Raw genomic sequence first — 26,056 nt, 5'->3', positions numbered from 1 at the left:
TGAAGGCGGGGTGGGGTGTGGAGTTCAGCTTCTCCAATCCTGTTTTATTCAAATAATTATTTATTCAATTGTTTTAAATATCTGTAGAAAGAACCTGTCTGTGGTCTAATTAAAAATAAAATACATGACCAAAAACATTGAAAATAAATTTATGTAAAGACCAAAAAAGGTAATGAAAGAACAAAATAGTATATATTTTTTTAAATAAGTAAAAAAAATAAAATTTGATAAAGATAATGGTAGAAAATTTTATCTTTAAAAACACTGGCTTGCTATCTTAAAAAAAATAAAGATGAGACAGCATAAATGCCATATTTAATTATTTTGCAGAATACAAATTGTAAAAAATTATTATTTTTTAACGTGAATTTATGTGGTTTGTTTAAAAAATGACAAATGACAGGACAATTGTAATAAATAAAAATAACTTGTTTTAAGATATTAATCCAATATGTTATTATGTTATGTTAATATTTTGACAAATCAGAGCAACGGCCAACATAAAATTTTTATAATAAAAGGAATATATTTGAACAAATGTTGGAATATTTTTAGCCAAATTAATTTTTTTTAGCTAAATATATATATATATATAACCACTAGTATTATATATAATTGTATTATAAAAAGCAAAAAATGAACATTTTATCAATGTTACTACGTGATGTTGGTTTTTAATTACTCCTAAAATGCAGTGAAAGTGATTTTTTCCAACAGGGGTAAGGTGTTGTGTCCCAATGAGAGGTAGTGGCATGTATTTTTAGAACATACTGCAACGGTTGACGCATTTTGTTTTAGGAGGGCGTTTGTCGCCCTCTAGTGTTAACGAACGGTCACTGCACGGCTGTTGAGGTCACACCCATTTACAACATGCTGACATCAAATCAATTTTCTCCAATCAGTCATAGCTTTAAATAGCAGTATGAACACTCCAGAGCAAACCATCAAGCGTTGATTTAGTAAAATTTAATTTACCAACAATTACTCTTCCATATAGGCGTTAATAGATTCTTTCAACTTGGCTCATAAATGTTTTTTAAGTTACACAATATCGTTCAGAAGCCCGATGACAAAAATATCTTGTTTTTTTTTTTGTTTTGTTTTTTAATTTGTACATCTTGTCTGTCAGTTTTTGCAGCATATCGCAGAGCAGAACATGAATGAATGTTGGAAAATACTGACACAAAGAAAGAGATGATGCTACCTTTTTTCCTGTGTAAATCTGGCAGGCGAGCGGTCCTTTTTCTACTTTTTAGCTTGAACTCTATGACAACACGTTACAGGAAGTCAAAACCATCCCAGCTGATGATAAAAATAGCTGAGATGAATGCACTGATGACTTCAGAGCTCCCAGTTGTCACTGAAAGAGACTTTTTTTGTTGTTTTTTTAAATTGCAAATCGTGTACATTAGCAATAATGTGATAGTGACATTGATGAAAACATGGCAACTGGAGAGAAACCTGCTTCATATCCAAAGTCCTTGTTTCTCATTTACATCCTTTTTTTTTTTAATAGTTCCTGCAGAGTAGAGTGTTCTTAGTCCTCGTCTTCATCTTCATCCTCCTCATCGTCTTCATCTGTTTGGTCCCTGGTGTCCAGGTCGTCCTCATCTTCCACCTGCAAGCAAAGTGTCATCAAAGTGTCACACTGCCTGTAAAAGACAGAGTTTCCATTTTGTCCTGTGTTGCTGTTCTGTATGAATGTCCCTGACAAAAAATGAAGTAAAGTTGGAAAGTTGAGACGTCATTTTATAGTTTCAGGGATGTAACAGTGGGACACCATCTGTGCAGCCCCTTTTAATACTGACTGTAATAGCAAGAATGTTTCCAGGTGCTTTTGTGTATGAAAGGTACGAACACAAAATGGGGTAAATGTTGGAGATTTGATCCCGCAATTTTCCCACCTTCCGAGGTAGTATTTGGGCTACAACAGAGTCATGATCACAGGTTTTCCACTACATGTAATTGATCGTGGCAGTGTGCCACTACAAAATAAAAGCCGCCACACCTTAAAAATGAGGGCTTTTTTTTTTTTACTTGAAAACTATTTTAAGTAATATATTGTATGAATGGATATATGCTATATAGATACGAGGAAAAGGCTTCTTGAGACGTCATCAGTCGTCATCAGTAAGAAGGTGTCGACACGTCCGACACCTTCTTCACAGAAGTACAGATGACGTCTCAAGAAGCCTTTTCCTCGATGGACAAATCCTGTACGACTGAGAGCCTACACAGACGCTATATAGATACGTATATAGATTATTATTTACACACATATTGACCACAATTACTGCAATTGGCTGCTGACCAGTCTAGGGTGTACCCCGCCTGTCGCCCAAAGTCAGCTGGGATAGGCTCCAGCATACCCACAGAAGATGGCATACGGCATAGAAGATGGATGGATGGATATTGACCACAATTAGTTTGAAAACGATTTAAAATACCATAAAAATGTTTCACTGCGCTTTATTTTGATAAGCATGCACCGGAATCGCCTGTCTGCCTTGCTGGCACTTGCGCATGTGACCAGATACGCGACAAGTCTTGTGTTAAACATGACACCTGTATTTAATGACAAATGAGCACACCGAGTGGAGATGTGCTTTGCAAATAAAGTGCAATTTAAATGTTGGCAGTGCTCTCAGCAACTTTGCCATTAAATAGTTTTGCAATGTTCTCGGTTCATGTTCTCCTAGTTGTTGAAAAAAGTTAGATAAGTTAATAAATAAATAAGCCATAAAAAAAAATTGAGCAGTGGCAGTCCGTCCCTCCCATGCAGCCTACCGCCACAGCTTCAACAAATCCTAGGCCACCCACACTGCCTGTAAACGCTGGCATTTTCCTGCTTTTTTCCTCCCAGGTGCTGTTCTACAGCAATGACACAAAATGGCGGAACGAATACTACTTTGGGAGGTTGTATTAGGGATGTTTGATTTTTTTGAATTTAAAAATAGATTAAATTATGCTATTGTGACAACCCTGGTCCATGCAATTTTCTGCCTTTGGATGTAATATTAGGGGCATAAAAGAAGCGAGATGCTGCCTTGTGTCTTCTTCACACTGGCAGCAAAAGCTGGCATTTTCCAGCATTGTTCTGTATAAAATGGCATTCACATAAAATGGAGGGGAAAAAAGTCAACACAGCAACCTTTGAAAGTAGCATTAGAACCATAACATAAGCGGGACATTGCCTAGTGTAGCCCCCTTTCATACTGGTACTTTTTCACCTTTTTACTAATACACTACTACTACACTATCTAGTATCTTTACAATGGTAAGATCAACATGCGACTGGTTGTATACTGATGTCAAAAAAAAGCTCCATTAGTCAAGACAGTGCAGGATATGCTGCTTGCTGCTGTGCTACACAAATGGATAAGAACAAGTGAAAAGAACCACGTCAGGCCTACCATCTCTCCCAGGTGTTTGAGTCGCTCTTTGAGGCTGAGGATCTTCTGGTCCTGGTCAGCCAGCAGCATCAGCAGGTCGTCCTGCTCCTTCTTGGACTCCTGAAGTTCCGTTTGGAGCTTAGCTTTCTCCGTCTGCAGGATGGCCACCGAGCTGGTGGCTGAGGCCACCTGCTGCTCCAGCTGCGCCCGTCCCTCCGTCAGACCCCTGACCTCCTCCTGATGAGGACAGCGGGTAAACACATGATGAAATAAATGATTGAAATGAGAAAGCTGATGCGGGTCACACACTTTGAGTCTTTCCGTCTCAGACGTTTGTGCCGCCAGTCTGCTCTCCAGTTCCGCCATGGTGGAGGCGTTCACTGAGGCGTCTCCTCTCATGTCGGTGTCCGAAGACTGATGAAGTTCAACTGATTAGAATTAAGTAAGGTATAAAACATGTTAAAACATCATGTGTGTGACTTTACCCCAGTTTCAGCTCTTCTGAGCAGGGTCTGGTTGTCAGTCTTCAGCTGGCTGATCTCGGCCGACTGGGACTGGACCTGACTCCTCAGAAGCTCCAGTTCCTGGAAGTCATGAGAGGTGAATACAGGAGCCCTGAAGATGTATCATCATGAGGAAGTAGTGAAGTCTGTCACCTTTAGGAGTTCTGTGTTGTCTGAGCCTCCTGTGGTGCCCTCTGTTGGCTCTGACCCCTCAGATCGCTACAGAAATACAATCATTTGAAAATGATGCTCTGTTCAAGCACTGAGCAGAGTTTGTTATAGTTGCCAGGTGTGTTGTGTACAAAAGCAATAACCGCTCTGGTCTCTAATTAGCGGCAGGTAAAAAAAAAAAAAAAAAATGTAAATTGGCATTTACAGTGGTGTTACTCACCAGTGGTACTAATGTAGTTTTCTCCTTACCGCTATTACAACATTGGTTCTGTTACTTGCAATATACTTATTAATAAATGACAAATGACCATGTGGTGAAAAAGATCTTTTTCCCCTTTCCACTTTCTCATGCACTCCAAATCGTTTTTGTTAAAGTTAAATTGTTATATGTGTACATTCGTCCCTTTATTGCGGTTAGTTGGTTCCAGACCCGACCACAAGAAGTGAATTTCTGCAAAGTACGATTCAATATTAATAAACTGAATAGTTTTGTAGTTAGAGCAAAGAAACCCTGTTTATGACTTTCTAAATATGGGTTTAACATTATTAGAGCCGCACAGACATTAAATAACAGCCCTATAGTCACTTTTACACTCCTATTATTCTACTTCACATTGCACAGGCTACAAGATCACTGCAGGGACACAACAGATGGCTGCCGCTGGCCTAGCAAGCTACCGAGCTAAGTAGCCAGCCTCTCCAATTTACTTATTCTAAAATTAAGTGTTTCAAGCAGAGTGGGGAAGAAGGATCTCAGTAGGTCGGCTCGGCTGACTCGGTAGCTCCATGCAGTGTGAAAGGTAATGTAATCTAACATCATGTCTCATAACATCACTGATGCCTAGTGACCACAATACTACATATGACTTTTATTCATTCATTTTCTATGCCGCTTGTCCTCATTAGGTCGCAGGGGTATGCTGGAGCCTATCCCAGCTGACTTGGCGGCGAAAGGTGGGGTACACCCTGGACCGGTCGCCAGCCAATCGCAGGAAACATATAGACAAACAACCTTTCACACTAACATTTGAAGTTGCCAGTTAAACTAACATGCATATTTTTAGAATGTGGGAGGAAGCTGCAGTACCCGGAGAACATGCAAACTCCACACAGAGATGTCCTATGGAGATTCGAACCAGACTCTTCATACTTCCTGACTGAGCAGCCAACATGCTAACCACTATGCCACCGTGCGGCCTACATATAACTTGTCTTTCAATATTTTCTGACTAATAATAGGCCATAGTCAACCACGAAACAGCGATCATTTTCTTATTAATTATTTTTGGAAAAAACACCATATAGTGAGGGAGAGATATTCGAACCTCGATATAGCGAGGGACGACTGTATATACATATATTTTTTTTATTTTGCAAATAACAGCCCCTCTCCAATTATTGCCTGCATCCAATTAAGAGCCCATCCTCTTTGCGGTTTAGGTAAATAATGACCACAGCTATTAATTACAGTATTAAATACACACATCACTAACCAGAGTATGAATCAGCGTCTCTTTGTGACTGAGTTGTGTCTGCAGGAGAGCGTGTTGACTGCGGAGCTCCTCCATCTCCTCTCGAAGTTGTGATACTTCTTCCGTCTGCATCCCGTTCACCTGGGAACCGTCTCCCTGAAGAGAGTTGGCCTGACTCTGATTCTCCTTCCCTGCAAAGAAGAAAAAAAATGAAAGCTTGGCGTTGGTGTTATGTGTTATAAGTGGAGCGCTGTTGAGGTGAACACACCTAGCTTGAGCTTGAGGATGTTGTACTGGTCTTTGTGCTGCTGGATCTGGCTCAACTGCTGGGCCATGGTGGTCTGCATCTCTTCGTTCTGGGACGTCATGGTGGCCATCTGCTCTTTCAGCTCTTGGATCTTGGCATCCTGACAAGTCACATGACCACGGTGCGGAAGTCAAAGAGGCTAAAAGTTTGAGTTCGAGTCTTGTCCAGTCAGATTGTTACCTGCTCCCGGATCAGCTCTTTGTACTGTGTTACAATGTTGTCATGCTGCTCCAGCGTTTTCTTCACCTCCTCTTCCTTCTTCTCCTCCTCACTGGACTTGTGGACTGCCTTGGTGATCACGCCTGTTTGCGGAAAAATCATTCAAGAGATTAAGAATACCTGCTAAATCATACAATTCTGAATTATTTTGGGAACAAAAAACACCTCTAATGTTGCACAAAAAAACAAATGAACAGGGTGTGTTTTGTTTTCAGTGGTAAACGTATTTTTACACTTTTATTATCAAAAATGTTAAAATGGTCAAGGCCAAAAGGCGAAACTTATTTTTACTTTTTTTTAAGTTAAAACCAAAGCCCTGCCTTTCACATAAACCAGAGGTGCCCAAAGTGTGGCCCGGGGGCCATTTACGGCCCGTGGCTGTTTTTGAAATGGCGCTGGGCCCATTCTAAAAATACAATTACAAAAATAAACTCAAAAATTGCAATTGGGCCACACAGTGGCCTAGTGGTTAGCATGTTGGCCACTCAGTCAGGAGATCTGGGTTAAAATCTCCATTGGTCATCTCCGTGTGGAGTTTGCATATTCTCACCGTGCATGTGTGGGTTTTCTCTGGGTACTCCCGCTTCCTCCCACGTTCCAAAAACATGCATGTTAGGTTAATGGGAGACTAACTTGTCCATAGGTATGAATGTGAGTGTGAAAGGTTGTTTGTCTATATGAGCCCTGCGATTGGCTGGTGACCAAAGTCAGCTGGGCTCCAGCCACCACGCCCCTAGTGAGGATAAGCAGCATAGAAAATAGATGGATGGCTGGAAATTGCAATTGCAATTGCAATTTGGTTGGGGAAAAGTTATATTAGGATACTATTATAATTATAAAGTCAAAATATGACAAGACATAATATTAAGAGAAAAAGTGTAAATGAAGAAAATGTGCAAAATTCCTGACTTTAGAGCGCAACGGTATGAAAGCCGCACCCACTAAATTTAAATAGAAAAAAGATTTGTATATAGGCCGAATCTGTCTATAAGCCGCAGTAAACGTTGTAACATTGGATTTTAGTACACAGAAAGATGTACCGGTAAGATAAGATTTTTTTTTACTTTTGATTAAATACACAGAAGAGTGCATGTAACACAGCAAGTTAAACAGTGCCGAAAAGTGTGTAACATGGCTAGTTAAACAGTAGCCAACCAGAAAAGTCATTCATCGCCGTTCTCCTCCTGGGAACTAAAACCACTAAAGTAGTCTTCTACAGCATCACAATTGAACAGCCTTATAATTCCTTCGTCACACTCTTTGTCAGTCTCTCTCCCTCTCTCATTGACATTGACCCTCTCTCATTGGGACACCCCTGACATAAATGGTATAAACACAGACAATTTGGCAATTTTCTAGCTTTTAAGCTGGCGTCAGAGTTGTAGGAGGCAGGGCCGTATTCTACAATGTCGGGAGTTACCACTTCTTCCGCCCTGTTTTGCTGAAAGCAATTTTTATACGTCACACCAGATGCTTGTGCTGCAATGCATCTAATTATCTGAATGTGGCTTGCTGTGTAGCTGTGTGAATGCAAACAGTTGTGGCAAAATCCCACCTTTGCAGGATTCTGTGTGAAAGGCACATGCGGATATATGCCAGATCTACAATTACAGCACTGACACAGCAATGCTAAAGTATCTGTGAAAAAGGCTACTGCATGTACACTTATTATTTAAGGATGGGAACAGACTATTTCAATTTCCATTACTTTATATGGAAGAAAACTATACAACTGTAAAATTAAACACATGACAAAGTAGACAAAGTGCTAACTGACCCTCCAGTTCTTTGACCAGCTTAGTGAACTCGTGGTCAAACAGCATCTGCTCCGGAGATGGGAAGACGGGCTGCGGCTTCTGGGCGGCCCGCGAGTACAGCTCATGCTTTGTGATAAAGCCCAGCTTCTCCACAAAGTTCTCCTTCCCGATGCGCTTCTCAATCAGCTGCTTCAGTTTCTCTCTGAGTGTGCGGAAGGGAAACAAATAAGCGCACAAGCAACCATTGGCTTTTTGTGTGCGATGACTCAGGAGGTGGTGCTCACTTGGTGTAGTTCTCTAGCGAGTTGTCATTGTAGTAAATGCAGATGCCCAGCAGCAGCGCGCACAGGCCCTGCACCAGACGCTCATCCTCTCCCAGGTTCTCGGAGATCTGAGCTGTTAACTACAGCAGTCGCCAAGTCAAGGACGCGGTCAACACAAAAAATACGCGGCATGCTAGTCGTGCACCAAGGGGCAGGGAAATGCCTCACAGACGAAGCAGTGAAGGATACAAAGGGAACGTTTTCCTGATTGTGTAGAAAGTGTGTGACAGCTATGGGACAGTTGTTGATCCACGTGCACAGCAGCATGAGGAGGCCCACCCTCGTCTGCACTTTGCTGCCCTACGGAACACAACAGAGAAAAACATCTTCAATCAGTAGTGAGTGGCGTATACTGTATGGGTCACAACATCAGGTACACCTACACAGAGAAAAATGAAAGGATGCTGGGACCATTTTGATAATTTAAATAACCAATCCATGCATATGCTTTTATATATACACTTATAGAAACAACAGCCTGCATCTCAGCTTTGTTTTATAGCTGACCAAACAGTATTATTAGCATAATTACTATCAACATTTCTGGTTACATTATGCCTTTCTTCCATTTTTGGTGTTGTTTCTTGTTTAACTGGATTTCTAGAATGTGTCGCAAGCCAATAAAAAGCTGTGCTGTGCACTTTCGCTCTACTTCATCTTACTACAGTAGAATACGTAGATGTACCTAATGAAGTGGCCGACAAGGGCATAAATATGATCCACTATTAGTTCCTACAAGAATACCGTGAGGAAGCATACACAGGAGTTGACGTGCATGTTCAAAATTCAATCTGGGCGACAGAAAATTACATGAAGTCCCAAATGGGAAATTTCATTGTCAGGAAAGTTGTTGGAGAACAAAACCAAAACTATTAGGTCAACACTCTTATTGCAGTCGGCAAACAATGAAATTTCAAACCATTCAGTCTAATTTTCACAACTTAAAATCTATAACTTAGTTGCTCTTTTATTTTAATCATCAGCCGTTAGTGGGGTTAGCAACAACAACAAAAAAACACGACAAAGCCTAGCTGATATCCATACAGGGTTAGACAGATTAATACATTTTGGAAAAACTGCTATCTTTGCATAGGGATGGCACCGTTTTAAATTCTACATCAAGAGCTGAAAAGCAATGAATAAAGTGCAAAGGCAAGAAACTTGTTGCTGTAGTGTCAGGATGCTATCAACATGCAACATCAACAATGGAGATCTGAGCCAATAATGGCAAAGCTAAAACCTTAGCAACATTTTGACCTACACAACTTACAATTATCACCTTTTCAGATTTAGTCTTCACGTAGGAAGTAATGCACAAAGGTGAAACAAAAGAAAGGGTTTGACCAAACACTGGCCTTGAATATCGGCAGACATGGCATCTGTAAAGCTAAAGTTTACCGTGAACTTTGAAGACAAAGTGTGGGTGTATGCAGTGTGCAGTAAAAGCTGCTAAAAAAATTCTACATTGACCAGTCATAATAATAATAATAATAATAATGACATATCAGGGGTCGGCAACCTTTACCATCAAAAGAGCCATTTTGCCTCCTCTTCTAGTAAAAACCTCAGGAGCCGCAAAACATTACACTGTCTATAAACTTAAAATTTTCATGTTTTTAAAGTGTTACCTGTTAAAACCACAAAATTCAACAAACAGAAGAGTGCCTACTATGTAGGCCTACTCTGAAATATTTTAAACACTTGACTCTGTAAGTCTTACTGAGTGGTTCCCATATTTGTGTAAAATGAAAACCAAATGTAGCCAACTTTAAGATTTTTTTAAAGAAGTCAATCAAAGCTATCTGCACATCAGTGTTGATTTGCATACTGTTTATGCCTGCGCTGAATAGTCATCAATGTCCATTCTGTTGGTCCTGTCCTTCTTGACTGTCTTTGCAAAGAGAGGCATTCTTATATTTTCTGAATAATTTCCTGTAGATGCTCTGATATTTTTATGAACGATTCACTCATGTATTCCCCATCTGTGAATGGCTTCCGATCTCATGTGCAGCCCAGTGTTGCCAACTTGGCAGTTTTGTCGCTAAATCTGACAACCTTCCAAAACCTCTTGGTGACTTGTTTTCTGAAGTGAGTGTACAGTCAGCTCCTGTGGCACGCTATCTGCCACTCCTGGAGTCACCACAACGGCCATGAGCGTGCCACGCGCTCCGAGCACATAGCCACAGCACGATTCTCGTTATGAAACGTATTGCTATACTCCCATAAGTAGACAGTTTTATTTTACTGCGCAGTAACTTGCTTCAGGCACAACTCAAAACTCCCTCACCTTTTTTTCCCTCTCCCAAGCAGTGGGACTCACTGCACTCATTAGCTTTCGTCCCCCTCCCTTGCTCATCCAATCAGCAGTCAGAACGCAGTGTACACATAAATGCATTCACACACTTGCAGTGAGTCGACTATTTCACATTAATTTAGAAAATGCACACTTCTCCTACTTCGGGGTAAAAAAAAAAAAAAAAAAAACAGCACTTGGCAAAGGGAGCCGCAACAAGGAGGCTGAAGAGCCGCATGCAGCTCCAGAGCCACGGGTTGCCGACCCATGACTTATAAAGTATACTTTAATTTTGTTATCTTTATCAGAATTTTCCTGGACAAAAATAGCCTCAAACAAATGGCTGGTACTCTCGGCAGTTGAGTAAACACACCAATAGAGGGAATATGGTATCTAGGCCCAAAAGTTGCTGCATTGCAAATCATGGAGGGGGGTTGCACTAGTGCAGCATGATTAAGAGCCGCATGCCAGGAAGGGGAACAAATAGTAGCTAGACACCAAGATCCCCTTCATACATAAGCCCCCCATAAAAAAACCCTTCTTCCTACAGAAGCCAAGCCAAAAAAACAAGACAGGTGGCACCCCAACAACACACACAAAAAAAAAAAACACGTCACACGCATTTTACTCACCCGCCGGCTGATCTTATCACCCTGCAAAACCACAATGTGACACTGCTCTAATCAATGATGTTACAATTGGACGTTGGCCATTAAAGCACTCTCCCTTTTAAACACATGCACACATGTCAAAAAGCAACAAATCAAGCATGTTCACCTGAGAGAGGATGTTGGTACACTGCTGCAGCAAAGAGACGGGAGGCTTGCCCAGACTGGTGGCCAGCTGGACCCGCAAGAGTTGCTCCTTCTGGGTGAGGTTGTCCTGCAGGGCGTGAGCCAAAGCCACCGCCGCACACCAGTTGGAGAGGGAGTCTGCTGAGAAGAGGCCCCCGCACAGGAGCTGGCCTGCTGAGATGCAGTTGGCTGAGGACAAACAACACATCAGGGTTCATAAAGGGCAGAATACTTTGATTTTTAGACCCTCTAAAAACAATTAACGTATAAGTAAACTTGCGAATGATAGTAAAAGTGTATTCATTTAAAAAAACTGTTTGCACTCAGCGCTCTGCATGTGCATCATCACTTTGTAACTTTCCAAACTTTGCAAATTATTTCCAGGCACTGAGATCTTTATTGTGCAGGGCGGCAATTATCATGACGTGTGTGCTTGTGTGGGTTTTGACTTTGTGGATTATTTTGAGTCATTCTATTTATTCCGATTATGTAAGGTGGCAGTTATCACTAGGAAGTACAGCACTGGTACATACAGGTCGGGTGCCTGTGGTTGCGCACACACATGAGAAAGTCCAAAAAGAGCGTTCAGAAAAAAAAAGTTACAGACCTACATAACTCACTTACTCAAACGTCTACTGGTTATTTTTTAAGTTTGTTAAATAACACCAAATCATACACAAGGGAGATGTGTCTGCAATTAGTAGAGCTCTGTGAAGAATGAGGCATAATGAACCTCTATCTGCATTTTTATCCAGATCTCCACCAAAATTTGCTGGATTGTCCACTGAGATTTATTTGTTGTGTTGTTATTGTGGAATCCTGCTGACTAGCCGACAAACAGCAATGAAAACAATACTGCATCACTCAGCCTGGCCAAAAAATAAAAAAAAATCCCTGCGAATATAAATCTGATGTAAATCAGAACTGTTGGTAATAGCAACTAAAAGCGCAGACTGACCGTCAATTGTGGAGGGCAGCAATGTAGCCACAATTTCCCCCTGCCCTTTCTGGTTTTTATAGAGGAAACACTGGAAGCAGTAGAGGACGGCACAGCGAAGCACAAACGGCTGTCTCTCGTTGACCATCGACATGAGCAGGACCACGATGGCAGGTCTGCCAATAGCCAGAGGAGACAGTTGAGGACATGGATGGCCTCAGTGTCCCCATACATACGGGATGGCTGTGTTTTACCTTGGTGGGTTAGAAGGAGCGTTGACAGACGCAAAGTAGTCCTGGTTGACCTGTGAACCCCTGATGACCTCTGACACAGTGTTGATGGTCTAGAAGGAGGCACCCACAGACGGCTTAATAAGCATGGCCTGAGCAATGACTGTTCAACTGTGTGTGAAAAGGTCATTTACCTCGGTGAGAATATCTGCTGGCACCCCGGTGGCCATGAGGATGGTGCACAGCTGCTGAAGGAGGCCACACTGGAACATGGACTTCTGACAGCTGGCCGTGGCTCCCGGAGAGTTCACTGGGGACACCATGACTCGCACCAACTGGGATCATCCACAGCAACCATTTTTATTAGAGTATATCATCTCAAAAGACAATGCCATACAATATAAACTTGAACATACTTTAGAGTAGTCAGTGTACAGCTTGTAGAGCAGTATAAATTTACTATCCACCAAAAATTAGTCACCACACAGCCATTATTGTCTAAATGTATAGCTAACAGTCCAGCAAGGTGGTGGTAGCATCATGGTCTGGGGCTACATGAATGCTGCAGGCACTGGGGGAGTTGCGATTCAACATGAATTCCAACATGTGCTGTGACATGAAATGAGCCCAAACACACGCCAAAGATGACAAATGCCTTGCCGAGGAAGCTCAAGGTAAAGGTGATGGAGTGGCCAAGTATGTCTCCTCCACACCTGAACCCAGTTGAGCACCTGTAGGATATCCTAAGACCAATGAAAGGTGGAGGAGCGCAAGGTGTCTAACATCCACCAGTGACATCATCATGGAAGATGTTCACAGTGAGGTGTACTCACTTGTGTAGCCAGTTATTTAGACAATAATGGCTGCATGTTGACAGTAAATCTACACTGCTGTACAATCTGTACACTGACCACTCTAAAGTATATCCATCTACTTTCTATAGTATTGTCCGTTGAGAAGATGTAATAAAAAGAGTAGCTGAAATTTGAGGTACTGTATAAACACAGCAAAAACACAAGTGTCGCATGGTACCTGCAGCATCAGATGGAGGTTGGTAACTTTCTGCGCCGACCAGCCGGAGTTGTCGTCGCCCACCTCAAACCACGGCCTCATCCTCTGGATAAAAGAGCCCTCCTTAAAGAAGTTCTGGTTGGAGCTGTTGTTCTTGAGGAGGTTGAGGAGCAGCAGCAAACAGTCCTCAACCACAATACCTGCACACAAGACACACAATCTTAAATGTAGGAATTGCAAGAATTGAGACTAAATAAACATTAGAATTACTGTAGTAGGTGTACCTCCATCGCTGCTGCCCTCTTCCGTGATGATATCCAGAAGGCGCTCAAATGCATTTTCAAACGCCACAATCTTCTGAATGGCAGCGTTGCCTTTAGTTAACTGCTGAAGCAACAACAAGCCCTGTGGGAGGAGAACAGGTAAGTGATATAATATGGTCGCCAGCAACGTTGTGTTCCAGCTCTGATACGACAATGTTTTGCAGCATGTCTAAAAGAGGCCACTCACGTCATTGCGGATCACTTCTCTAGAGTCTGCCAACAAGTCCATCAACCTGGAAACACCTGCCAATGCACACGAGTGTGGATTACAAACAGGAAAAGGCCAGAATGTGAACATAAAGTTTGATCTTGATTATGGTGGAGAAGCTGACCCATAGGGCTGACCAGGATGATGCTCTGCACCTGCACACACTGGCTCTTCAGGAGGGCTGTCAACAATTTCACGCCGGGCCAACGCACATGGAAGTCAAACTCCTGAAAATGGACATACATGAACATACAGTATGAATAAGCCAGATGTTTTTCCAGATGGTGGCCTCTGTTCTAATAGACAAAAATGTAAAACTAATACGTCATTACCACAACACACACGACCTGCAGGGTAAACATGACCTCTGTAAAGCTGCAGTTTACACTGGAGTTGCTGCTGTATGTAGTTGGGCAACCACATCAAAAACACATAATATTGCAAAAATGCATTTGCAACAAATAAACGGCTCCTCTCAAACAAATGCCCTCTAATAATCGCTTGCATGGTGTCACTTGCTGGGCAGACATGGCATCAGTAAAGTGGAAATAGTAGAGTTTCATGACTTAGTCCTTATGTACGCAGCAGAGAAAAAACAAAGAAAATGACTACCTGCAATAAAAAAAGGCATTTCGACAAATGAAAGACACTGTCTATTAAACGCCTTATTTCTAATCAACGCTAGGTTGAACTAAAACACACCTCTTTTCACTTGATTTGAGAAAACAGAATATAAACAGTATACTGCAGCGGAACTGTTATGTTGATGCTTCTCGTACTGGCTGACTGACATAGACATACCATACGCGGTTGTCAACATAACCAAATCTTGACCTGTTTTTTTGTTTGTTTGTTTTTAATTGGATTCCTCTGTTTTCATATATTATTTCATACTCTTACATAACACAGCTACTGTGGTAATTTCATTGAATGTCTTAACTACAATAACAATAATAATAATCATAATGGATTAGTTCCTCCCACATTCCCAAAAACATGCATGTTAGGTTAATTGGTGACTCTAAATTGTCCATAGGTATGAATGTGAGTGTGAATGGTTATTTGTCTACTGTATATGTGCCCTGTGATTGGCTGGCAACCAGTCTAGGGTGTACCCCGCCTGTCGCCCGAAGTCAGCTGTGATAGGCTCCAGCATACCCCCGCGACCCTAATGAGGATAAGCGGCATAGAAAATGCATGGATGAATAATGGATTAGATTATATAGCGCCTTTCAAGGTACCCAAAGCGATTCATAGTGAAGCCATTATTCATTCACTCCTCAGTCACACACTGGTGGTGGTACGCTGCATCTGTAGCCACAGCTGTCCTGGGGTAGACTGATGGAAATGTGGCTGCCAATTCGTGCTTATGGCCTCTCCAACCACCAACCAACATTCATACACCAGTATACAATGACAAAAAAAAATTTAAGACAATAAAGCTTTCGTACATGTGTAAAACATTACTTCCGGTACATGTTGCTGTGGTAGAATCCACGTTAATACTCTCAGGCTTTTATTTTGAAGCTTACTGTGCACTGAACTGGAAGTCACTGTGTGCATGTTTCAATGCCGTGTAACTACAAGTATTTGCTGTTGATGTTTCACGCTGCTTTGAGATAATGATAGTTGTCAATACCACAACACCTGCTGACATAAACGGACCAATTTTTCATAGAAATGACCCAACTGGGTCTCAAATTTTATGACGACGTCAATTTAGGCGGACACTTTTTAGTAATAAGATGAACACGGTGGGCCGAGATTTGATGAGTTGGTCGATATAGACGGGTTGTCGACATAATCGGGTTCCACTGTTGCAGGCTGGCAAAGTACCTCCAATAAGGTGAGGATCAGGGTGATGTGCTCGTGCTCCTGAATGAAGGCCTCAGTGAACTTTGCGCCAAGGTCATCCGCCTGCTTCTGGGTGGCCTCATCTTTAGAAAAGTAAGGATATGAGAGATGAGACTGGGCAAGAATCACAAACACAGGAAGCAAGGGAGGGAAGCAAGAGTGGAATGTTGGATGCAGTCAGCCCAAGTTAGTCATCAGCAATACTTGCCACTTCTGCGACACAATGAGGCGGTTTCTGAGGCTGTACTCCCTCTTCAGAGGCAAAAAATACATAACAGGCTTCTTCAGGTATTACTTTCTGTATTTTATTGATTTGTCTTCTGTGGCACTAAATGGGCAACAAGCATTTGGGCTCCGATTCTACAGTTAAAACCTCCAAGTCTTTGTATGATGAAAAAGAAAACATGACTGTAGAGAGGCAAGATATTAGTGAAGCAGTCCGGCTGCCTCCCATACATACACACTAAGATAGAGTATATTTGTACTGAAGTAAAGTAGTCCAGTATCAGTAGTTTAACTCGGGCTGGATTTACGCTACATTATTCAAGTGACACTACTCAGATTTTTTGGTAAGAAAACCACAGAGGCCGCACGGTGGAGTAGTGGTTAGCATGTTGGCCGGGATAGGGATCGGGAAGATCTGGGTTCCAATCCCTGTTGGGCATCTCTGTGGAGTTTGCATGTTTCCTCCCACATTCCAAAAACATGCATGTTAGGTTAATTGGAGACTCTAAATTGTCCATAGGTATGAATGTGAGTGTGAATGGTTGTTTGTCTATATGTGCCCTGCGATTGGCTGGCGACCAGCTCAGGGTGTAGGTGTTCAGGGATAGGCTCCAGCATACCCGTGACATAGAAGATGGATGGATGAAACACATAGAATCCGATATCATGCCTATCCATTCAAAAGTGGATAAACATCAGCTTCAAAGGACATATGAGATATACGTTCAATGCAAGCCCAACATCATCAAAATATGGCGCCCCGACAACACACCCACTGTAAATAAAATGTTTTATCAAAATTACAGTGAAAACATAGTGCACTTACGAAGGGTACAATAACTGCACTCACTATTAAATAAGCTTAGACAATTCAGGAGGTATGTAACATTTTTTCCCATACTGACCTAAATATAAGATGGTATTGCTGCCCCTCAAAAAAGTCAAAAATAACAAATTGTAATTTTTTTTCCTGCATTTATATATGCAAACCACTAGGTGGCAGAAAGCAACTTCTCCTGTTTCTCAAAACAAAATGTAATAAATTCAAAAGGATAATACATATACGAAAATAATCACACCTCACAATCGCTTAGCATTACTTTCTCTCTTCCGTCGTATCACTGTGCGCAATAGCCTGTCCACTGTTGTGTATAGTTTATATTCTATCGAATAGTTTAGTAATACGAGTATTCTACTGAAAATGTTTTTGATTAATTGAGTGATCATAAAAAACATATTTTTGCTTGGTTAAAGTGCAATTTATAAATACACAAGAAAAAAAAACATTTCACGAAATACCGAACAACCAATTGGTTTAATTTTTTAGATAAACAACAGTTTTATTTCTTAAATTCACATTGTGCATAAGAACAAACTGTATTTTCTTAAGTCTGATAGACTAAATGATATGCTTTTATAGATGAATGCTTTTATAGATGAATTAATCCATCCCAGACTGTAACTATTTACTGGAAAAGGAGAGAAGTAATAATTACTTTACTAAGACTAAATTACCTATTACATTATGTTGATAGCTGTGCATTTACAAATCCTAAATGTAGTCTGGCTGACTACAAATAAGACAAATATACTTTATAAGATAGAGTTTTTGCAGTGTTCAAAGTAAAATGCAGACACCTGAAGCACATTATATATATATATATATATATATACACACACATACATACACACAGACCCTTTCCAAAAAATTTGAATGTCATGGAAAAGTTGTTTAATTTCCATAATTCCATTCAAAAAGTTAAACTTTCATAGATTATAGATTCAGGGCCCACAATTTAAACGATTTCAAATGTTTATTTGTTTATTTTTACGTAAACAGGAAACAACGAAACCACGAAAACAGGAATTCAAAAAATTAGAATACTGTGAAGAAATCACCATTTACTTCAGTTTTTGCAGGAAAAAAAAGAAAGAAATTAGGATCACATCAAATCAATCAAAATATGGTACTTTCAAAACGATATGTCAATCTTCAATACTTGGTTGGGAATCCCTTTGCCTTAATCACTGCCTTAAGCAATCAGCCTGTGGCATTGCCTGGGAGTTATGGAAGCCCAGATTTCCTTCATGCTTGCTGTCAGCTCTTCTTTGTTGTTGGGTCTGGTGCCCCTCATTTTCCTCTTGAGAATACCCCATAGATTCTCAATGGGGTTTAGGTCCGGTGAGTTGGCTGGCCAGTCAAGCACTGTGATGGCATGGGCATCAAACCAGGTTTTGGTGTTTCTGGCGGTATGGGCAGGGGCCAGGTCCTGCTAGAAGATGAAATCTGCATCTCCATACAGATCCTCTAAAACATTCTGGTAGACTGTTGCGGTGACCTTGGATTTAAGAAAGCAGAGTTTACCAACACCTGCACCGGACATTGCACCCCAAATCATGACGGACTGTGGATATTTCACACTGGACCTCAGGCAGCTTGGGTTCTGTTCCTCACCCGTCTTCCTCCAAACCCTTGGACCTTGATTCCCAAATGAAAGGCACACTTTACTTTCATCGGAAAAGAGGACCTTGGACCACTGGCCAACAGTCCAGTCCTCCTTCTCCTTGGCCCAGTGGAGACGCTTCCTACGTTGGCTCAGGTTCAGAAGTGGCTTAACCCGAGGAACCCGACAGTTGTAGCCCATCTCCCGGATGCGTCTGAATGTGGTGGTTTTTGAAGCTGTGACTCCCGCCTCATTCCACTCTTTCTGGATCTCTGCCAGATCCTTGAAGCTTCCCTGTTTGATAATCCGCTGAAGCCCACGGTCATCTCTTTTGCTGGTGTATCTTCTCCTGCCACATTTTGCCCTTCCTCTAGACTTTCCATTGATATGCTTGGACACAGCACTCTGTGAACAACCAGCCTCCTTAGCTATGAACTTTTGTGGCTTACCCATCCTATGGAGGATATCAATGATGGTCTTCTGGCCAGTTGTCATGTCTGCAGTCTTCCCCATATTGAACCGAACTGAGACAATTGAACCAAACTGAAGCTATTTAATGACACCTGGGGAAGCCTGTGCAGGTGATTTGAGTTTAGTAGATGATTAGTGTGTGACACTCAGTTTAAAACATTCATGCCCTGCAAAATTTGGGCAGATTTCTTCACAGTATTCTAATTTTTTGAATTCCTGTTTTTGTGGGTTTAATGAGCTGGAAGCCCAAATTATGTAAAAATAAACAAATAAACACTTGAAATCGTTTAAATTGTGGGCCCTGAATCTATAATCTATAAAAGTTTAACTTTTTGAATGGAATTATGGAAATTAAACAACTTTTCCATGACATTCTAATTTTTTGGAAAGGGTCTGTATATATATATATATATATATATATATATATATATATATATATATATATATATATATATATATATATATATATATATATATATATACACACACACACACACAGCTCAAAAAAATTAGAGGAACACTTCAAAAACACATCAGATCTAAACTGGGGGAAAAATGATCTTGAATATCTTTCCTGATAATAAGTGGGTGATGTATTAGTAACAAAATGATGCCACATAATTTGATAGAAATTAATGGTGTGCTGGGGGATCTCCTCCCAGATCCCAGACACCATCCGTAGTCTCATTAGGAGCATGCCCCGACGTTGTCAGGCATGCGTACAAGCACGTGGGGGCCACACAAACTACTGAGAATCATTTTGAGTTGCTACAATGACATTTTAGCCAAATGGACCAGTGTGCTGCATCATTTTTGGGGTGTCTTTAATTTCCCCCCTCTATAGGGTGATCATTTTCATTTCTATCAAATTATGTGGCATCATTTTGTTACTAATACATCACCCACTTATTATCAGGAAAGATATTCAAGATCATTTTTCCCCCAGTTTAGATCTGATGTGTTTTCGAAGTGTTCCTCTAATTTTTTGAGCAGTGTATATATATATTTGTATGTCTTATGCTGTGTTTTTGCAGATGAAATAAACATTGTATGAAGTCACGTTACCATCATAATAAACTGTCACACATTTGACAGTAGCCATAATTGAGAGGAAGCTAGCCCTCCACATGGCTAACGTTATTTTAGTAAGGTACATTAACCTTAATCTCACTGATTTACGCTACATTAATTTAACCGCAATTCGGATCTTCCGCTCCATTCGGGAGGAGATGATGCAACATATAAGCTATGCAAGTGTCGGGTTACAACAGATACAGGTCACAGTGTTTAACTTGCTGTTTAGCCACATTTTGTTTCCTTCTCTTTTGTTGCCTTGTCGCGTTCGCTCGCCGCTTCAATCTTCCCGCGGCATCCACTTTCTTCCTCATCCTCTGCGTGGGTGATGTAAGTGTGTTGGTGACGTAAGCGATTCCTCGAGGCAGAAAAAAAGTCCTCTATAATTTTTTGTAATCGAGGTACTCCAATTATTCGAGGAATCGCTGCACTCCTAGTTGTGTGTGTGATAATCTTGTTTACGTATGTAAAATACGAAGATGCGAGCATTGCAGCCATCTTCATCACATACACTACAATGGACAGGCGATAGTGTGCATTGATGCGATGGGAGAAAAAGTAACGCTGAGCAATTTGTGAGGTGTGATTTTTTTCGAGCAGGCATTTTTGTGACATATATACGCATATTGTTTTGAGAAGCCAAACTCCTTAAGTGGCCCCAGCAAATAAGTGGAACTACGTTCCTCATCACTCAACTCAAACCAGAACTGGGCTCTTGGAACCAAGTTGGGGGTAATTCACTGTTGATGCACTACGCTACTGATAGGGATGTCATACAACTTCTTGTCAAAAAAATCCTAACTATCCCTTTAAGATAAATGGTGATCTATGAAGCAGAGCTTTGAAAAATGTTTTCTTGCAATCTACCAGTTATGTCACCGATAATATTACTGTATTTTTCAAAAAGCGGTCTTGGGTCAATACAGTGATTTGTATTGTTTACTTCTGTGTTGTTGTGCGCTTTGGGTGTGAGTGCATGTAGTTTTGTCTCTGAATCTGTATCAGGCAGCGTAAATCCAACATAGGAGTAGTTTGGTTTCAGTACTGACCTGGCACATTCCTATTTCCCTAAACTTCCCTATTTGAGACCACTCATTTGTACCACTCAGGGGACTTTTAAATGACATGCCATGAAAAGTGTCTACCTACAGCTATTTGTTATTTGTGAGTCCTGCTGGAAGGAAGTAGGGGTTGGTGCAAGGGAGGGGGAAGTAGTGGCATCATGCACAGTCAAAAATTGTTACCTTCTGATTCATCTGTGAAGTTAAGACATGGAAGAGAAAAGAAAGAGACGAGAATCTTACAGTATACATACATATATATATATATTTATACTAAACAGTCTGTCAGTGTACAGAAAAGGGGAATGCACAATGAACTCAACATGCAAGAACAACAAAGACAAAACTGCTTCCTGATGCCACCCCGTGAACAGGTGAATTGGATTATTGCTAACCAGTGTTCATTCAGTACCTTGCTCTTCCTCCTCGTCGTTGCAGATGATGTTGTATAGCGTGTCCAAAGCATAGCCGAGGATTTCGGAGTCAGACCTGTCGGATTTCAAAGACCAAATGTTAACAGTATGAGAGCTACTACGTGCCATTCAGTCCTTGTACAACCGGAGAAGGAGCCTGGTTTGCATTGCCAGCAGTATGTCGAGCCTGTTCTAGTGAACGTTGGCCTCCAAGGCTGCCTTTTGTCACCAATTCTGTTCATAAATTTTCTGAACAGAATTTCTAGGCACAGCCAAGGCGTCAAGGGAGTCCAGTTTGGGGACCTTAGGATCTCATCTCTGCTATTCACATATTCACAGATGATGTCCTGATGGCCTCATCAGGCTGTGTGACCTTCAACGTTTAGTGGGGCGGTTTGCAGTGTGAAGCTTCTGGGATGAAACTCATCACATCCAAAATCTGGGCCATGGTTCTCAGTTGGAAATGGGTGGATCGCAAACTCCGGGTTGGGAGTGACAAGTATCTCAAGGTCTTATTGTTGAGTGAGGGAAGGTTGGCACGCGGGGTCGACAGGCAGATCAGCACAGTATCTGCGGTAATGCGATCGCTGAACTGGAGTGTTCTGGTGAAGCGAGAGCTCTCAATTTCCTGGTGAATCTATGTTCCCACCCTCACCTATGGTCATGAGCTTTGGGTTGTGACTGAAAGAACGATATCGTGAAAACAAACGGCCAAAATGAGCTTCCACCGTACGGTGGCTGGACTCACCCTAAGATATAGGGTGAGGAGCTCTGCCATCTGGGACGAGCTCAGAGTAGAGCCACTGCTCCTTCACATCAAGAGGAGCCAGTTGAGGTGGCTCGGGCATCTAGTCTGGATGCCTCCTGGACATCACCCTGGTGAGCTGTTCCAGCCAGGAGAAGGTCCCAGGGCAGACCCAGGACACACTGGAGGGATTACAGTATGTCTCACAGATGGCCTTGGAACGCCATGGTGTCCTCCTGGTGGAGCTGGAAGAGGTGGTCACAGAAACAGAACAGGAAGTCTGGGCTTCCCTACTGAGACTGCTGCCCCAGCCACCCGGACCCGGATAAGCGGAAGACAATGGAATGGAATGGATTGTTAGCAATGGAACATCCCTGAGCAGGGGTGCCGCCAGGAATTCTGGGCCCAATGAAAAAAAATACAAATAAAATAAAATATCACATTTCTGCCCCCTCCCGGGCAGCTCACCCCATCTGTATTTTTTGGGGTCCCTGTCAGTCCAGGGCCCTTGGAATTGTCCATATAGCACCCCTGTCCCTGAAGATGTACAACTTGTGCAATGGTAACCGCTTATGTCCACAAAAGCAACTGTAGACCGAACCGAGACTGAAGCTAGTCATTGCTTGCACATTTACTTGAGAATTTGGCCTGAGAAAAAAGAAGAATGGGGAATATGATAGTTTATATTCTTATTTAACAGAGCTGATGCAGTCATTTTGTTAGATGACTTGACTACAACAACAATTACGTTTTCGTGCATTGGTGGCAAACAATAACAGTGCATTTTGTTTAGTTTCTGTGGTGGAATCCAGTTTAATACTGCAATGCTTTTATTTTGAAGTTTAATTTTACACTGTCTGGCAGGAATAACAACACAACACCGTTCAAAAAGAAACTAGGTGGCATTGCTGAGGCAGAGAAGCAAGCTAAAATTAACAAGCATCATCAGTAAGCATCTGACAAAATGCAACGGCAAGAAAGTACGCGACTTAAGGAAGCAGGAGAAAACTCAAGGCACAATGAATATGAAAACCTTTAAATGTTTGGGTGGTTTTAGTTAAAGCAGACACTGTTTTTTCATCTGTGTGATTTTGACAAAGATCAGATCACATTTGATGGTGATTTTATGCAGAAATGTGAGAAATTCCAAAAGGTTCAGATACTTTTTCATACCACTGTAAAGACACAACCAACAAAGATTTGATGCAGCTGGAAGTCAACAACAATCACAACAATAACAACTCCACAATAACCAGTAGATTATGTACAAAATATGTCATTACTATGTTAATAGATGAGGTATTTCAATGGGTTTGTTGATTGCATGGATGTACCTGTCAGTTTGCAGAATGTTAATCAAATGATCCATTGCCTGCATGCCAACCTCCAGTCTATATTTCTGCAAAAGAAAGGCAATCTTGTAAGACCGGAAGCCAAAGGCAACAATTACCCAATGTTAATCAGCATAATTGATGAAAAGACCTCCTACTACTAAATTATAACTCAAAAATCAAACATATTATATGGTCGTTGTTGTTGACCCTTTACCTTAGAGAGGGATTTAAGAGCACGGACAGCATCTCTGCGATCTTCCAGCAGAGTAGAGGAGGCCACTCTGTCGCACAGTTTCTGAATCTGCCAAAAATACATAACACATGAAAGATATATGCAGAAAAAAGCAGATGAGTAAGAAAAGTTGTAAACAATTAAAACTAATGCAAACAGTCAAACATATCCAGTTGCATGGCTTCTCCATCAATGTACCATAGTCAGCATAAGGCTGTGCAGTAAATAGTATCGTATAGGGCTAGCATAGTGAGTCCTAGTCTAACATAATAACACGTATTACAACAAAAATACGGCACTACTTCTGTCTGTAGTCAAACACAATCGACTACTGCTATCATTTATGTTTCCTCATGTCCAGAAAATTTCATATAGAGCAGCAAAACCAACCATTTTAGAGGCAAAACGACTGTTTGCAAGCATCCAGAATGCGAATAAATCAATAAATGCGCCCGTACTTCATAGTTAAATGTATACTATAAATAAAGTACTAATATTAGACACACACGACACAAAACATCACAATCGTCACTGTTAGTACCACAGGGCAGATGACTGAAGGAGTGATGGTGGTTTGGTCTCTTTTTTGTTGAACAGTAGTCACATGGGAATTACAAAAAGATGCATCATTGATTATTAGGACTTTTTTCGAAACTAGCAACGACTGATTGATGAATGACACATTGGCTACATTAGCCTATTAGCATTCTGGCTAGCTAGATAATGTGATCAGACCAGGCTAATTGCTGTCACTACTAAAATATGGAGACATGCTGGCGTGACGTGTATTGTAAATAATGGTAGCGTTTCGGTAAAAAAAAACAAAAAAAACATGTAGTAGGGATTGTAGTGTGGAAAAACTAAGCTAGTCGCTGGTCGAAGCTAGCCGGTGGTATTTCCCTACCGTCTCGGCTCCAGAGGGCTGCGGCCCGGCTGCCTGTCCACCCATCACTCCTCGAAAGAAGTTCATCTTGACAAGACGTCCTCTCGGCGGCGTAGAAATAAAAAATATGGCCCTCCACTCTCAAGAAACACCGGTGTAAAAAATGATGAGTGAAGACTTTAAAGGAAAAAATGATTGTTTTTTTTTTTGGTGGAATTACAGGGAAGCGACAGAGCGACCCCGGAAGTCCTCACCATTAGAGGACTGTGCGCACGCGCGATGATGTGGCGCTACGTGGCCGATCAGGTGCAGTCAGATATTTAAAGGGAAACACACATTCTATGGCAAAGACAACTTGTATAAAGAATGCATTGTAAAAAAAAAATCATAATTTTTTCCTTGGGGTCCATCAGTATAATAATGGATTAAAATCTAAAATTACAATAACACAATGTTCTCTCTTCAAAACAGGTTTAAAAACAATAGCACTAATATCTAAAAGGCTATTATCCAACAACATCTGAAACATTTTCTGCCAAAATTAAATAAATATTAAATACATTTCAAGGGATAATACAATTATATTCAATTTATTAAATTTTCCGTTTTTGCATTACTCTCCGTAGGACACTTGTGGAAATACGTGGAAAATATTACAGTTTAAGACCCCAACATTATTTAAAACATTAAAATATAGTTTTTGAACTTGAATAACATTCATTCATTTATTTTCTATGCCGCTTGTCCTCACTAGGCTCGCGGCGGTATGCTGGAGGCTATCCCAGCTGACTTTGGGAGAGAGGCAGGGTAGACCTTGGACTGGTCGCCAGCCAACTGCAGGTGAATAACAATTATGTCTTTTATTAGTACCATTTAAAGCCACTATAACTCTATTTTTAACAATAACAACAGGATGATGTACTTTTCTTCCATTATACTCAATTAAAACTGGGTTTTGGGTCTAACTGAGATCACGTGTGACGTCACTAGCTCTCGAGACTTCACTTCGGTTATCTTTTTGCTTTTTTCGTTGGATACTTTTTGTGATGTCTCCAAGGAAATGTGTGATGACAACCATAGAACCAGAAATGGAACCTATACTTGAACAGGAATAGGACTGCCTGTTCCATACAATATGTGGTATGAAAGATACACACAAAACTTAACACTTTTGTACACAACACTATACAGTATTAATTCCTGCAATACCTATAAACAGCCACTAGGGGACAATAGGGTTTTCTGGGGGAAACCAGTGTGATTCCATTTTAATATGGGACTTACAATGCCTGTATGGTTAAAAAAAAAAAAAGTGCTACGATGGCCAGTTTTACCTTGGAACAGATTATTTCTGGTTTCATTATATTCTATGAAGATGCC

General features: G+C 41.1%; 1 protein-coding gene across 4 annotated transcripts; it reads right to left on the bottom strand.

The window, feature by feature from the left end:
- Positions 1 to 652: 652 nt before the first annotated feature.
- Positions 653 to 24,939, bottom strand: uso1 (USO1 vesicle transport factor). 4 transcript variants are annotated; one of them, XM_054780030.1, is made up of 26 exons: positions 24,698 to 24,939; positions 23,776 to 23,862; positions 23,562 to 23,626; positions 21,482 to 21,558; positions 21,253 to 21,264; positions 15,777 to 15,877; positions 14,065 to 14,167; positions 13,920 to 13,975; positions 13,694 to 13,814; positions 13,431 to 13,609; positions 12,593 to 12,733; positions 12,423 to 12,511; positions 12,190 to 12,344; positions 11,215 to 11,420; positions 11,070 to 11,090; positions 8,334 to 8,444; positions 8,106 to 8,224; positions 7,842 to 8,023; positions 6,026 to 6,147; positions 5,807 to 5,945; positions 5,560 to 5,729; positions 4,049 to 4,114; positions 3,878 to 3,976; positions 3,702 to 3,806; positions 3,414 to 3,629; positions 653 to 1,618 (listed from the first exon to the last, which is right to left on the bottom strand). In XM_054780030.1, the coding sequence occupies exons 1-26, from the start codon at positions 24,761 to 24,763 to the stop codon at positions 1,538 to 1,540; spliced, it is 2,889 nt and encodes a 962-aa protein (XP_054636005.1). In that variant the 5' UTR covers positions 24,764 to 24,939; the 3' UTR covers positions 653 to 1,537. The 4 variants fall into 4 exon arrangements, with proteins under 4 accessions (XP_054636005.1, XP_054636006.1, XP_054636008.1 ...); XM_054780031.1 differs by lacking the exon at positions 21,253 to 21,264; XM_054780033.1 differs by lacking the exon at positions 11,070 to 11,090 and having other exon boundaries at positions 654 to 1,618.
- Positions 24,940 to 26,056: the final 1,117 nt, after the last annotated feature.

The sequence above is a fragment of the Dunckerocampus dactyliophorus genome, chromosome 6, assembly GCF_027744805.1.
Source record: "Dunckerocampus dactyliophorus isolate RoL2022-P2 chromosome 6, RoL_Ddac_1.1, whole genome shotgun sequence".
Classification (NCBI taxonomy): Eukaryota; Metazoa; Chordata; class Actinopteri; order Syngnathiformes; family Syngnathidae; genus Dunckerocampus; species Dunckerocampus dactyliophorus.
Note: the sequence above shows the minus strand (reverse complement) of the source record. Positions and strands in the feature narration are given on the sequence as shown.